The sequence below is a fragment of the Pholis gunnellus genome (genome assembly GCF_910591455.1).
Source record: "Pholis gunnellus genome assembly, chromosome: 11".
NCBI classification, from domain to species: domain Eukaryota; kingdom Metazoa; phylum Chordata; class Actinopteri; order Perciformes; family Pholidae; genus Pholis; species Pholis gunnellus.
The window spans coordinates 22,579,068-22,594,836 of record NC_136538.1 but is presented as its reverse complement, the minus strand read 5'-3'; the positions used below and the strand labels follow the sequence as shown (position 1 = coordinate 22,594,836).

The 15,769-nt window shown below is 43.9% G+C and overlaps 1 protein-coding gene across 1 annotated transcript in view; it reads left to right on the top strand.

Moving 5' to 3' along the window:
* The window catches only part of ehbp1 (EH domain binding protein 1), a 129,384-nt gene that overhangs the window by 24,647 nt on the left and 88,968 nt on the right, over positions 1-15,769 (top strand). Inside the window, exons 5-7 of the mRNA XM_079169122.1 lie at positions 8,768-8,949; positions 10,635-10,774; positions 14,543-14,680. Of these exons, the coding sequence (XP_079025248.1) occupies positions 8,768-8,949; positions 10,635-10,774; positions 14,543-14,680 (460 nt within the window). The remainder of the gene's footprint in view (positions 1-8,767; positions 8,950-10,634; positions 10,775-14,542; positions 14,681-15,769) is intronic.

Genomic DNA, 15,769 nt, shown 5'->3' with positions numbered 1-15,769 from the left:
AGGGTGGGAGAGAGGCAGACTCTCACTTGGGGCAATTGTTTCTTGTCGCAGGCCATCTTAACCCCCTTCCCCCTTAAGCAAATCAGCTTTGCTCTGGATTAGGGCCCTATCATAGCTCTGTCAGATCTCAGCAGCCGGCATAAAACAAACGGATCTTTTAAAGTGAGAATTGAAGGTGATGTTGAGATTCTGATTCCCAGAAGTCCCCCGTGTTGTCTTTACCTGGAAATCATCATTTGATATAAAGTGGATCCAGACGAAGATCTCGCCTTATCAACCAAACTCCTTGAGCTTCTTGGCATCCTCTGTTATCTGGCAGTGACGCTCAAACTAGATGGGAGGAATATCACAATGCTATATATTATTATTTTAGCTGCACGTATTAGTCTACCATGAGACTACAACAGATGCTTTGATACAGATTTAGAAGGTAAAGTTAGTGAAAATGGTCAGAAGAGAAAGCACAGTTAATGTCTTAAAACCTACATTCTCTCTAGTGTCCAGCAGGGGGCGACTCCTCTGGTTGTATAGAAGTCTATGAGAAAATGACTCTACTTCTCTCTTGATTTATTACCTCAGTAAACATTGTAAACATGAGTTTATGGTCTCAATCTCTAGTTTCAAGTCTTCTTCAATACAGCATGATGTTCATTTAGTAAATGATGGTCCATTTAGAGTCAAACAGACCATAAAGCAGGGGATGCTTTAGGGCGGGGCTACACAGTGATTGACAGGTCTCTACCAGAGATGTATCAGGCGTCTCTACGTCACTCCTCCTCAAATATGGTGGTTGCAAAAACTAAGATGGCGACGGCCAAAATGCCAAACTTGAGGCTTCAAAACCTCAAATGAGTGACGTCACGATGACTATGTCCACTTCTATATACAGTCTGCGGGTTTTCCCAAAAATCGACATGTAAAGCACTTTTGTAACTGTTCTTTGACTAAAAGCCAGTTTTATTGCTTTCATTGTGACAAATTGAGCCAGATTTTGTATCAAAAAGTACAGGGTTTTTTTTACAGTTTTTTGCGTTTCTTTGTGTCAGTGTGTACTATAAATTGAAAAGTTAACAATCCTGAACTGCTGTTTCATACAGGGGGAGTAATCAATCCCAGATACAGTAGTGGGGTGTGTGTGTGTGTGTGTGTGTGTGTGTGTGTGTGTGTGTGTGTGTGTGTGTGTGTGTGTGTGTGTGTGTGTGTGTGTGTGTGTGTGTGTGTGTGTGTGTGTGTGTGTGTGTGTGTGTGTGTGTGTGTGTGTGTGTGTGTGTGTGGTGATGATGTTATTGGCCATTTTAGGCCTCTATGATGGCCAGAGATGGTGGAAAAGTGATGATCAGGCACTTCATAGACCAGGAATGAACTCCTGCTATAATCCTCCCTCTCTCTCTGTCTCCCTCTCTCTGTCTCTGTCTCCCTCTCTCTCTCTCTCTCTCTCTCTCTGTCTGTCTCTGTCTCTCTCTCTGTCTCTCCCTCACTCCTTCCTTCTTTCCTTCCTCTCAGCTCTTTCTTTCTTCATCACCCTCCTCTCCCTCATTTTCTCCCCCACTTCCAATTTTTTTTGTCTTCTCTCCCCTTCTCTCTTTCCATTTCTTGACCACCTCCCCCCTTCTTCCTTCCATCCTCCCCCCTCATGTCCCTTTCTCTCTCTCTCGCTCTCTCTCTCTCTCTCTCCAGCAGAAGTGCAGAGCCAGGACTTTTGCCTGCTGGTAATTTATTTTCCCATTAGCCCCCTGTCTGAAGTGCATGCTCTGGGTCTGAGTGTGTGTGTGTGTGTGTGTGGGGGGGGGGGGGGGCTCTGAGGGCCACCCGAAAGAAAGACCCGGAGAGCCAAAGAGAGGAGGGCACCCTGGACACGCTGATAAGACGAGAGAGAGGGAGTGAGAGAGGGAGGAACAGAAATGAAGGGAGAAAGACAAGATATGAGATATTGGCTTGGTGTCCGTCTCAGCATTTCTGCTGGTGATGAATTATGAGTTAGAAAAGCTAAAATGGCAGATTTCATGGAACGATTACTGTTGTTTAAATGATTTAGTCGAGACGATTGCAATAATCCATAAATTGTTTATCATTTATCAAACGAAGATGATTGTTCCGGCTCCTCATTGTTGAGAATTTGCTGCTTTTCGTGTTTTTTTTTTAACTGTAAATTTAATTTCTCGAACAAAACAAAACATCAGCTTGAGCCTGTGTTTCACATAAACTTTTAAAATCTAATCATGCGTGCGTGCGTATCAGAGTAGTGACATAAATATATGTTTAAGTCAAGCGTGACCTTGTTGGTGGAGGTCAGGGCGACCATCATTCAGCTTGTTGGTGGAGGTTTGATAGCTTTTATATCCTTAATGTTGAACTTCTGGAATATTGCTGTTTGTTTGGTGTGTTTCTGTGTGTTTGGCCTCACAAGGTTAGTAAGACGCTCTCCTCCCAGTTAGGATTAAACCTTTTATGGGCTGGTTGGTTTGAGATTCTCCTTTCATCTGCTGCCATCAGAGGTGCATTAAAGACATTCCTCTTTCTGTCTCTCTCTCTCTGTCTCTGTCTGTCTCTCTCTCTCTCTCTCTCTCTGTCTCTATCTCTGTCTGTCTCTCTCTGTCTCTCTGTCTCTGTCTGTCTGTCTTTCTCTCTCTTTCTGTCTCTCTGTCTCTGTCTGCCTCCCTCTCTGTTTCTATCTCTGTCTCTCTGTCGTGCGTCTCTCTCGAGGACACCTAACAGGGATGAATCCTGTCTTTATGTCTCCAGGTTCCAGTTATTTTTGTGCTGTTTGTTTACCCAAAACCTGTTTCAGGCCTGTTCTGATCGTCCCTGTACGGACTCCAGTCTGTCCCAGATCCAGTTTCTCAGTGTCATTGTAAACCAAACACTACTGCCCACACTGAGCTGTAATCTGCCGTCCTTTCCCCTTTAAAACAAGCCTAATCCTGCTCTTGTTGTGACTAATCTTCTCTCTTCACTCTTACTTCTTTCACTTTCCCTCCACTGTTTGTCAACCGTGTCGTTTCTTTTTGTTGCTCGTGTGAGGTGGTGGTCAGAGAAAGATGTTCCCATTTTAGACTGTATAAGAAGTGGATGTCGTCATTGTGACGTCACCCATTGGTTTGTTGACCGATGTTTTGAAGCTTTGAGTTCGGTGAAGTTGCCATTTCTTTTGCAACCAATGAACAGAAATGATCATATTTGGACTGAGGAGGAGTGACGGAGAGACGCCGTATACGTCTCCAGTAGAGACCTGTCAATCACTGTGGAGCCCCGCCCTAAAGCATCCCCTGCTTTATGGTCTGTTTGACTCTAAATGGACCATCATTTACTAAATGAACATCATGCTGTACTGAAGAAGACTTGAAACTAGAGATTGAGACCATAAACTCATGTTTACAATGTTTACTGAGGTAATAAATCAAGAGAGAAGTAGAGTCATTTTCTTATAGACTTCTATACAACCAGAGGAGTCGCCCTGGTGGACATTAGAGAGAATGCAGCTTTAACACATGAAGCATCGGCTTCATTCGGCAGAACCGGAGGTTGCCGCCTGGTTTTATCTTAAATAACTGATCCACAAGGACAAAGTGGTTCTACTACTGAAGAGAAACCCTGTAGTCCATTTTTCTATGTGTGTGTGTGCGTGTGTGTGTGAGAGAGAGAAAGAGAGAGACAGACAGACAGTGTGTGTCCATGTGACAATACACATGAAATCCATTTGCACAGTTCATTCCATTATTAACACCATTGTTATTGTAATTCACATAACCGCACTGATAGTATTGGACGCCTTTTATGTTCATTGTTGCCTTTTTAAAAATACACACTGCTCGGGGAAGAAGAAGAAAAATAAATCCTCACATATAATAGTAGCAGATGAATAAATTGGTCTTAATCTGTGTGTGTGTGTGTGCGCGTGTGTGTGTGTGTGTGTGTGTGTGTGTGTGTGTGTGTGTGTGTGTGTGTGTGTGTGTGTGTGTGTGTGTGTGTGTGTGTGTGTGTGTAGTGCGGTATTCATAGGTGGTATGTAAAAAGGCCGTCTTTATCAGTTATCAGGGGAGGCCAAATTGACACAGAGGAATCACTCCATTGTGTGCGGATTCAAAGAGAGATGTGAGCACATTGGATGTCTCCATTTCCAATAACTGTGACCTTGAGGCGAGAGGAATAGCGCTGTGCCCCCCCCCCACTACCTCCAATCTGCTGACTGCTGAAATCAACCACAGCCAGCTGATTTTGGGCTAATCGGTGCTACCTCAGGGTTATTCTATTGGGTAAATTGAGTTTGAGGCTTTTATGGTTTTTTTTCTGATCCGTGTGAATACAAATCACAAAGGCCTGTGTACACTTTTGCTGTGGAGTGGAAGATTTGGAGCTTTGAGGTTGAAGCTGTGTTAACCAGAGAGGAGGAAGAGATAGAAACAAGTCCAATGTGGCCTCTGGAAGTCCGGCTGATTGTGAGAACCGTTCCACCACAGCAGAGAACAACTTCACGAGTAGTAGTCGGAGTGAAACTGACCTCAGGTTGTCCCTTTTCATCCAGTTTAGGGTTTTGTTTTGTTTAGTGGCAGCAGGCTTAAGTCTGATAATCATCTGCTTTATGTGAAACCAGTGATTCATCACTTATCATCATCATCATCACCACTGTGATACCAGAGGTTTTTAAATCTTTAATCCTCACAAATATACTAAACATGGCCACACACTCACCCCAGTCATTGACAAATTGTCTACGTAGAATGCTTTCAAACTGTAAACACTGAGTCATTAGTACCAGACAGTAGAAGCATGGATTGTACCAGGTAACCTTAATCCCGACTCATTTAGATTTATTTGAATTGCTTTTTAAAAATAATGTTTCTTAAAATAAGGAAATACATTTGCCATGTATCTGGCAGGTGCTCATTTCTATTCCCTGGCAGGAGCACAACAGAACAGAAAAGTTGTCAAAAATTAAAATGAATATTTGAACGTTTTTTTGCTCTCAAACCAGAAATTTGGGAGCTTTGTCTGTTTGGGAATAGGTGATGTTGTGAATTGTCAGTAAAAGTGGTGGATCAATATGCAACATCGATCATTAAAATGAAACACCAATTGACTGTTGACCTGTGTTTAAACAGCCATTAGCTGATTGAGGTGTGTGTGTGCGTGTGCGTGTGCGTGTGCGTGTGTGTGTGTGTGTGTGTGTGTGTGTGTGTGTGTGTGTGTGTGTGTGTGTGTGTGTGTGTGTGTGTGTGTGTGTGGGGGTGGGGGTGGGGGTGTGGGTGGGGGTGGGGGTGTGGGAGTGTGTGTGTGTGTGGGGGTGGGGGTGGGGGTGTGGGAGTGGGACCAGGTCTATACAAAGAAGCCAGGTTCCCTTTTTAAGCACTCAGCCTAATGAATCCATCTCTCGGTGACAAAAGGACTCCCGCCCCTCCTTCCTCCGGACCCCGTCCCATTGGCATTTTGGGGGGCAGAGGGATTCAGCAGGACCCCCGGGCACCTGACCCCTGCCCCCCCACCAGGGGCGCATCTGTGGATCGATCCCGGGTGCCAGCTGGCACTGGGGCAGAGGGAGGGATGGGGGGGGCAGGACCGGTACTCATAACACAAACACACCCTACTCGAACGGAAAAAGTCACTCTGCAACATTTTAATTTTATTAGGCAGCGCAGAGAAACTGTGGGCGGGTTTGATTCTTATTATTTTATTTACAAAACAGTAAGTCAGAGCGAACCGTTGGTCTTACAGGATGTTCTGCAGTTGAACTGAGCTGCAGCTAGGGGGCAGCATACAGCCATCACACACACACACACACACACACACACACACACACACACACACACACACACACACACACACACACACACACACACACACACACACACACACACACACACACACACACACACACACAGGTATTTAGAGAGCATATTGATAGTCCCATTCTCTCTGTAATAAATTAAACTTCTGCATTGTCCTTCCCTTTCATTTTACACATTGTCACCCTGATCCCAGCTAACCCCCCCCACAAAAACACACACTCTCTCAAACATTCACTCACTCACATGCACGCACACACATGCATACACATTGATTGACAAGCAGCATCCGGGGAAATGCAGCAGATTTCCATTGTTTGCTGTCCCTACTCAAATCTGTTGAAACGGTTATTCCCTTCTTGCGCCGGAGTATTTGCATATCCTTAAGTATTTCCTATTTTCAAGATCCCCCCCCTCTCCCCCTTCTCCTTTCTGCTAAATCCCCTCTTCTTAAGTGTTTGGTGCATTTAGCAAATTCATTCATAACGTATCTACATGCCCTATTAGCTTAGTCTAATAGCCGGGTGTAATCTGCAGAGAGATAGGAGGTGGAGAGTTCTTCTCCCCATCTTCCTCCTCTCCTGAAACGTCATTATGTTCCACAGCTAAAGCGCCAAGGCTCAAATGTCAGCACGAAATGTCAAGTGGCCTCTCTAGTCAATCGGTCGATTTCTTCTGTTGTTTTTATTATTTAGGTATTGGTCCGAGCAAGGAGCGAGAGATGGAAGGATGGGAGGGTTAGATGAGATGTACGGAGAGAGAAGGATGGATGAGAGGGTTAGATCAGATGTACGGAGGGAGAAGGAAGGATGAGAGGGTTAGATCAGATGCACGGAGGGAGAAGGAAGGATGAGAGGGTCAGATGAGATGTATGGAGGGAGAAGGAAGGATGAGAGGGTCAGATGAGATGTATGGAGGGAGAAGGAAGGATGAGAGGGTCAGATGAGATGTATGGAGGGAGAAGGAAGGATGAGAGGGTTAGATGAGATGTATGAAGGGAGAAGGAAGGATGGGAGGGTCAGATGAGATGTACGGAGGGAGAAGGAAGGATGGGAGGGTTAGATGAGATGTATGGAGGGAGAAGGAAGGATGAGAGGGTTAGATGAGATGTATGGAGGGAGAAGGAAGGATAGACTGGCTCCAAAGGGATGGAGGTTAAAGGAAAAAATAAAATGTTTTGGTTTTACGTCTCGTCCAAATGCACTTGGAAAGTAACTCTGTTGAGCAGAACTTCCTCAGCTGGTCTGGTCTTCACAACCTTTATTTTTTGGATGAGAGCTCCTCAGCCTGTAACGCTCGATAAAGAATGAAAGCCAGCATTGGACAGATACTTTAACCGAGTTATGAATCAGTTAATCGATGAGTTTAGTCGACTAGTTGTTGTTTAAGGTGTTGTATGGATGGAAAATGAGTAAAGTGCTGACTGCTGTCAGCAAGTCAAGAAAGAAATATTCACAAAACAAGAAAGACCAGAGACTACTTAATGGTGTTATCAGATTAGACAAAAATAATACAGAGACATGTGGTATTAATCACATGTTGTGGTCTCAATGATTTAAGTAACATAGTGTGAATGTAGCACGTGTAATGTTTAAATGAGTAGTGAGAAGAGAAGTCACACGTTTCCATGCAGCGATGACTGGCCCTCACATTTCTCCTCCCTATTCGTAGCTTACATACTTCCTCACTATATTACCAATAGCTTTACCACTCTGTACTGATACCAACTCTATCTGTGTGTGTGTGTGTGTGTGTGTGTGTGTGTGTGTGTGTGTGTGTGTGTGTGTGTGTGTGTGTGTGTGTGTGTGTGTGTGTGTGTGTGTGTGTGTGTGTGTGTGTGTGTGTGTGTGTGTGTGTGTGAATGAATACCCTGCGGTCCTCAGCGATAAGGCCGAGATTGAGTTTTCCCCACTGAGCCAAAACCTCTGAGGTGTGTGTGTGTGTGTGTGAAGACATCAGGAAACAGGCAATGCAGAGCTGGTATCGCTTTATCTCCCGAACACGCCGGAGTGTATGTGTATATGTATATGTGCTCTCAAACCGGTGTCGTGTGAAAGAGAGCGAGCTGCTCTGCTTTGTTCGGCATTGTGCGCACGAGAGGATGGATCCTCGGGGCTCTATCCACAGCTCAGACAAGAAGGTATTTTTCTCTGGTATAATACAAGTGTGTGTGTGTGTGTACAGTTACATATGCTGATTTTAGACATCCATGCAGTGAAAAGGAGACAGAAAAGGGAAATCTGATGGATTTAAAGAGTAAATGTCTTACCACCTCCTGCTGGGTCGCGTGCACACCAGCGTCTGATCCTTACGCTGGATTCAGTCTCTCGTCATGCAAATGAACACGTATCAGTTAACTGGTGGCAGTTTCCCATCACACAAAAAAACCAGAGAAAATAGGGACACGGACGTGTGAGTGGTATCAACACAGCAAGGAGGTGAACAAGTCTGCTATTCACGGACAGCATGGTGCTTCCATAGCCAGACTCGCAGCAGACAAAACCATTAGTATCTAGCAGTCAGTGACGAGGCTTTCCTGCGGCCTACATGCGAGCGAACACACACACACGCACGCTGTCACTGATTCCATAACTCTTATCACCTGGTCTATGTGGCATATTTCCCAAATTCCGATTTGACTGCTCTCCTCTGGCCCGGAGCACATCTCTGAGAAGAAGAGCAGCAGAAATGTCTTCAGTGTGGAAATATCATACAACTAAACTCACGATGAGGAACGCAGGAGGACTCACATTTAGAGCTTGTCCTGGATTTACCAAACACCCCATTATTGATCAGGATGTTGTAATCACTGATCATTAGTGATGAGAAAGTCTGTACTGAAACTTAAACAGTTGTTTTCTTGCAGAATATCCTCACATTCAAAACGTGCCTTTTCTCTTTGTTTTTCCCTTTGATCCCCTGCAGTGTGTCGACACTGTATTGGCCTCTAATCACCTGAATATGTGCTTCATTTTTCTCTCCTCCAGGAGTCTCCATCAGGAAGAAGGAAGGCTCTGGCCACCAGCAGTATCAACATGAAGCAGTACGCCAGTCCGATGCCCACGCAGACCGACGTCAAGCTCAAGTTCAAGCCGCTGTCCAAGAAGGTGGTGTCGGCCACGCTGCAGTTCTCCCTCTCATGCATCTTCCTCCGTGAGGGAAAGGCCACGTAAGTCTCACTTAACGCCTGTTCTCGGGACAGCTGGGGTGTCATTTAGTATTTAGATTTAACTATTCAAATTCTGATTCACACACTGCTTTGAAAAGTTGACGCTCTTGTTCCCTTTTTGTTTGCTTTTTCTCTGGTGTTCACTCGTCCAGGTGGCCTTTTTTTTGTGGTTGCAACCTCCGGTTCTGAAAAGTGAAGCCTAGTGTCTTTAAAACCTGCATTCTCTCTAGTGTCCACCATCTGGTTGTATAGAAGTCTATGAGAAAATGACTCTACTTCTCTCTTGATTTATTACCTCAGTAAACATTGTAAACATGAGTTTATGGTCTCAATCTCTAGTTTCAAGTCTTCTTCAATACAGCATGATGTTCATTTAGTAAATGATTTAGAGTCAAACACACCATAAAGCAGGGGATGCTTTAGGGCGGGGCTTACTGTGATTGACATGGCGTTTAAACAATGTAAACAGTGTATTATTGAGCGTCTGGTTGTACTTCGCTCCACCATCTCATGTCGCTACTGGTTGCGGAAAAAAACCAAGATGGCGCAGCCCAAAATCCAAGACAAGGGTGTGTTTACTCTTTAACGACGTGTTCACCCTTTTAGCTCTTTCATTTCTTTTTTCTTATGTTTTAAAGATGCTCGTGTTGAACAGAGAAGCTTTGATTGCAGGTCCTTTAGAGACGAGACGCCCTCAGAAATCACATCAAGCTTATCTGTCTGGGTTCTTGTGTTGTTCTCCTACTTGTATAAAAAAATGTAGAAGAATGTCCGCAGACATAATGTATGTACACACGATTCACACGTCTGCCTCTTTGAGTGCACAAAGACTTGATTTACACACACACACACACACACACACACACACACACACACACACACACACACACACACACACACACACACACACACACACACACACACATTCATCTTTGATATCGCCAACTTTCATTCGAGGACACTTTCTCAATCTCTGTTTTTTACCGTTTGTTATTCATTCTAATTTGATAGCAGCAACTTTCATTTACAGACACACACACACACACACACGCTGAGCAACAAGGCCTTTGTTGAGGCGCGGGCGGCGGGTCGATGGAGCGTAACCCTTGTTAACCCTTCGGGGAATGATGTCGACCACACACAAACAAACTCAATCACACCAGTTCAAATGAGCCTGTGGGCCTGGGAAACACCAAACACAAAGAACAGAGAGGAGAATACACTGATTATGAGGGAGCCGCTGGTTGTGGAGGGACCGATGGAGTACACAGGACGACATGAAATACAAGGAATACTGTAGAAAGTTGATGCGTCTGTGAGTGGAGCGATGGTGGGAGGGAGAGAGCGAGAGAGGAGAAGTTACTGCTTTAAATCTACAGGGTCTAAGTCTACAGTCAGGTGTAGAGATGGAGGTCTGAAGAGAAGAAGGATGGAGAGCTATAACAATCGTTATTTGTCATCTAGTATTTGTCAGTGGGTTGAATTTTGTGTGTGTTCTAGCCAGCATATTGAATATACAACGCTGATGTGTTTTCATGTATTCATTCATCCATTTATGCTTCATGTTTTCTCTTTTTTCATCACCTCACAAAGTGTTCTTTCTTTTAAACCATTATGTGTCTGTTTTGATGGGGATTCTCCTTATAAACATGAGTTTCTGTCTGTGTTTTCTTCTCATGGTCCAGTGATGAGGACATGCAGAGCCTGGCCAGCCTGATGAGCATGAAGCAGGCCGACATCGGCAACCTGGACGACTTCGAGGAGGAGAACGAGGAGGACGAGGAGAACCGGGTCAACCAGGAGGAGAAGGCCGCCAAGATCACAGGTGACCGGCTCAATTATTCCTTTGCATGGTTCCGTATGAGCCCCCAGATCAATGACACCCCAATTACAGTGATGGGCAGCATTCATGCTTTTCATGTGCTGTCGGTCAAAACTCCGTCAACGGTAAGTCTTCTCATACGAGCAAATCAGCGTGAGCCGTAAAATGCTCAGAAGGTCAATGACATCATCCTAAACTGACAACATGGTCGATTAAAATCTCCATTTGAACCAGAGACTTTGCTTCTTTCTTGATTTATTTTCTTTTGTTGCTCCTGTACGTGTGCATGGTTGCATACATAAGATTATACATTCATGAGTTTCATTTACAGTGTTTTGTATGCTTCTTTTGCTTAAGCTTTAATTCCCCCCCCACCCGTCCTTTACTCCTTGCTTCCTTCCCTTGTTGGCGGACCAGTCGCCTGACGGTGTACTTCCATACGTACACGTTGAGGATTCGTTCTGTGGGCTCGGTGCTTCCTGCTTTGCTTAATCCAACTTTTCTTCACGTTAAGCTTCATGCTTTCTTCTCCCTTCCCTGCTCTTTGTCTCATTTATATGTATATGCATCGAGCGCCTACAGCGATGCTTCACTAGCGTGCATCTCTGAATCAAAGGCCTGGCCAAGCTGCCAACCCCCCCCCCCCCCCCCCCCTTCTGTCACATTCCCCTCATGGATGCTACCTACCCAGCAAGCCACGCCAGCAACACTAACGCTAGGCTAACCCTGCATAACACATGTTCTCTTTTACTTACAGTATGAGGAAAACAGAACGTATAAACACCTAAAAAGGATGTATTGTACGTCTTCATGAATATATATTTTGTGGGTGTGTTTGTGATTCTGTATGCATGTGTGTGTGTGTGGGTGTTAAATGTGTTAAACCTTCCAACATAACCAGCTAGAAACATCTGTAAGAAAAGCGTATTTAAAAACATGCAATCTAAAATGAAAGCTGTACATGCACGATTAACTGAACATCAAGGATAACACGAACAAAAGTCACAGTGTTTAGTCCCATCGTGGTTCTCGTTGTGGCCAGATGTCATAGAGGTGTGGAGATAGAGGAGTTTAGCATATAAAAGCACAAGAAAATCATCATTGGTCTGGTTAAAAGCACACACTTCCTATTAACACTGTTAATTAACAACTCTGCCCACACAGCTGTCTTTTGTATGTTTTCTAAAAGCCAGTGTTTCAGCTTGTCCTCTAACGTGTCTGGTTTTTAGTCTGTTTAACGCCGTTAGGAACCTTATTCCAGTCATGAGCACCCGAGTATCTCAAAGAACTTCAGCACATCCGGCTACTGATTCTTACCAAATTAGAGTTTTTGTATTTGGTGAACTAAATAGATCGTATTTCTAGAAACAAAAGCAAAGCAGCTCGGTGTACGCTCCAACACCGGTAACACAGACTACCGCGGAGAAGCCGAGCATGCAAATATAATATGCAGTTTGATGTGCAGCATTTACAGCATATTATATCAGCGTATGTATTTGGCGATATAGATAATAGCAAAAACCCTGCTATCGTGAACCACACTCTGAAATACTTGCGCTCACTGTGGCTTACTGAGTGGATGTTTGTGTGAGTGGATGTTGCTCAATGGGACGTGTTATTTTTGCCTTGTTCACTGCTATTCTTCCTTCCTCCCTTCCTGTATGGCCCCGTCCTTTACAGAGATAGTAAACCAGTTGAATGCCCTCAGCTGCTTAGATGATGATGATGATGATGGTCTCCTAAAGCGAGCACGCAAAGCAACCGCTAAGCCTGCCGCTTCCTCCCAAGGTCTTTTTTCACCTTTCTCTCATCCTGTGATCCCGACTCGTCTCTCATCGTTGTCTCCTCTACACTTCCATTCATTACCTCCATTTCTCTCCACATATTTCCATATATTCTTAATCCTTCCTTTTCCAGCTCTCCTCTCTTTCTCTCCTCTCTCTCTCTCTCTCTCTCTCTCTCTCTCTCTCTCTCTCTCTCTCTCTCTCTCTCTCTCTCTCTCTCTCTCTCTCTCTCTCTCTCTCTCTCTCTCTCTCTCTCTCTCTCTCTCTCTCTCTCTCTTTTATTCAAACGCCCCATCCCCTGATCCTCCTCGACATTGGTGTTGTGCTGGTGTTGTGGTTTATTGGTTCATGTGGTGATGTGCTGTACAAGGTGTTGTGAACACATCAGTTGTTTGGTTCTTATTCTTTGTTTTATTTTTTTACCGTGGTGTTTACTGCAATTGGTAGTGAACCAGTCGAGGTAAAACTATTCTTACACCAAAAAAACACAAAAACATCGTTTCAGGAAAACTACAAATATTTGTTTTTGTTTTCAAATTGGAATGAAGTGCCTTTGTTTTTTAGTTAAACTGTGTATTGTATCTGTGGTATTTTCATTGGGCCTCGAGCTTGTGAGACGCTTTAAAGTTCGATGGGGTCGGGTTAGTGGAACACCAACGTTGGATCAGGAATCTCAAACTGTGTGCTGTGAAAGGACACGAGTGTACGTGTATATATAGTGTTCTCTAAACTACACGGTTTCACTGGCTAGCTCCTCAAGAAGAGTTCAGGGTTCACTATTCACTGCAATGATGAAATCTGTAAACTTGGAAAAACCCAGTTGATTTACCGACTTCTCAAGATGCACGAATGGACGATTCTTTCCGTCTTACATAGAACATTTCATTAATTTGTATGTTCGTAATAAAACAGTTAGTAGTTCTAAATGTTTTTAAAGTTGTTCCTCCGCTAGAGGTGTAACGGACCGTTGGTGATCCGCATGGATCCCTCCTCACGGTTCGGCACACATGTGAACCTTAGATTAGTTACATAGTTTAATCATCATAGGGTGAAATAAAGTTTAACTGCCGATCGTTACCGGACGATATTTAGTAAAGATATGCAATCAGGACATCTGCATTTATGCTTTCTATTCGTTGAACCCTGATAGTTGGTCTCGAGCCTTTCTAGACCAGCTGCTATAACAAAACAAAACAAACGTGAATCTGTATCTACAAATACGGATCATCAATGATCATTCATTTAAAAATAAATTGTGATTGGGGGATCTCTAAATGTTATATTTGCTCCATTTTTCCTTTTTGAAAGAATCAAATCCATTATACGATCCAAAATGTGAGTTTTAGGATTGACCAGTGCATCTCTAGTTTTACACAAAGCTCACTCTGGTTCCTTCTCAGCGTGACTCTTCTCCACTTCTTCACATGTAAATACACACCAATGTGCACTTTCCACGGGCCCCTAAAATGGGTCATGAATGTTGTCGGAGAGAAAGTGCTGCACCTCTTATCAGCTCACCACCCTGCATATAGACCAAGAGACACGCAGCACTTCCTCACATTCTGTAGCGCTCAGCGGCTCGTCACACACATTTCCCCTCTTTTTTTTTTAAACTGACCCGCTCCCCCTGGCAGCATGCGAGGGACGATGAAGATGAATTGGACATTTATCCGCCCTTCTCCAGCTGGGATCTCCATAGCAACTCTCCACCGTCTCCCCCAGTAACCCTCCATACCGAACAGATTTTCCCAGAATGCCCCTTTGCTGTACATGCATTGAAGTGGGGGCTGAGGAGCACAGAGAAGTTCAGGCAGCGCTCCACCAGCGAGAGGGATTTCTTTAACACGACTGAATGGTTCACTCCAAAGTGCAGATATTGTTATCTTTGAGTTTGTGAATGTTTGTATTCATTTCATCTTCTCTAGTTGTTTTTGTCACTCTGTGGTTCGTGTGTTTTGACTTTTTGTTTTTGACTTTGTGGCAACAGAGCTCATCAACAAGCTGAACTTCCTGGAAGACGAGGATCAGGAAACAACTCCCGCCATGTGCTCGAATCCCTTCGACGAGCCCGACGACGAGCTCCATCCGAACCACCTCAACCCGTTTGGTGATCCCGACCAGGACGGTACGTTCAACAAAACGCAGAGATCCAGTCTGATGTCATTGTGCTGGATGATTTAGATCTGAAGTCGTGTTTATTTTGGGGAGTGTCTGTGGGTTTGGAGGTGCACATACCTTGAGTGTGTGTGTGTGTGTGTGTGTGTGTGTAGTCATGTATAGCAGGAAGGCCTCAATGCTTTCAGTCAGACAGCTAAACCAATATTTATGTCTGACCACCTGAGTAGCCAGGTGTATTATGGATTATTTGTTTTTTTTAAATGGTATGCTCACACACACACAGACACACACACACACACACACACACACACACACACACAAAGCTCCCACTTTGATGTTTGTTCGCTTTGATCTGAACCTTATTGTCTGTAGGACTCTAGGATTCTGCTTTCTTGTGCATACTTTTTTAATATATATATATTCTAATAACATCTCTTGTTAAATTAAATCGTATTACATTAGTATTGAAACATAACGTAAATTAACTGTTTTCTTTTGTTTTGGGGTCTTTTCTTCATTCAGTAGCAGCTGTGTGTCGGCATGTGTTGGTTCCTGTTGGTCTGAGCTCACAAAAATACTTTTTTTAAAATTTGTTAAATTCAGCAAAGTTGTTCTTTTTGGCCAGCTGACAAATGTACTGGGCCGTCCACACCTAGAACAATAGAACGATGTGAGCGTCCACACTTCTACTTATCCAACAAATACAGCTTTGTATTCTGATGGACGTGTTTCTATCGCTCATCAAATCGCTCTGAAAGTGATCATAACTTTATCTTTCACTATCGTCTTTATATTTGTGGTGCGGACTCTGCCATCTACTTCAGTTCTTACAATTCTTAAAACTCTATTTCTATAGTTCCTGGTGTGGACGGCTCTTAACAGAACTATAATTTAAAAACCAAATATCTTAATTGTCTTCCTCGTGAAGTCATCGTATGGATAAACAAACTGTAACCAATAGTTGATAAAGAGATGGAGTTAAACATCTGATAGAAGGAAAATACTTGACGATAAAACAATCCGGATGGAATCCACCGGTTGATTTGTTGCTCAGCTATTTCTTTATACGGTCGTGAGAAGGCAAATAGGCAGGAAA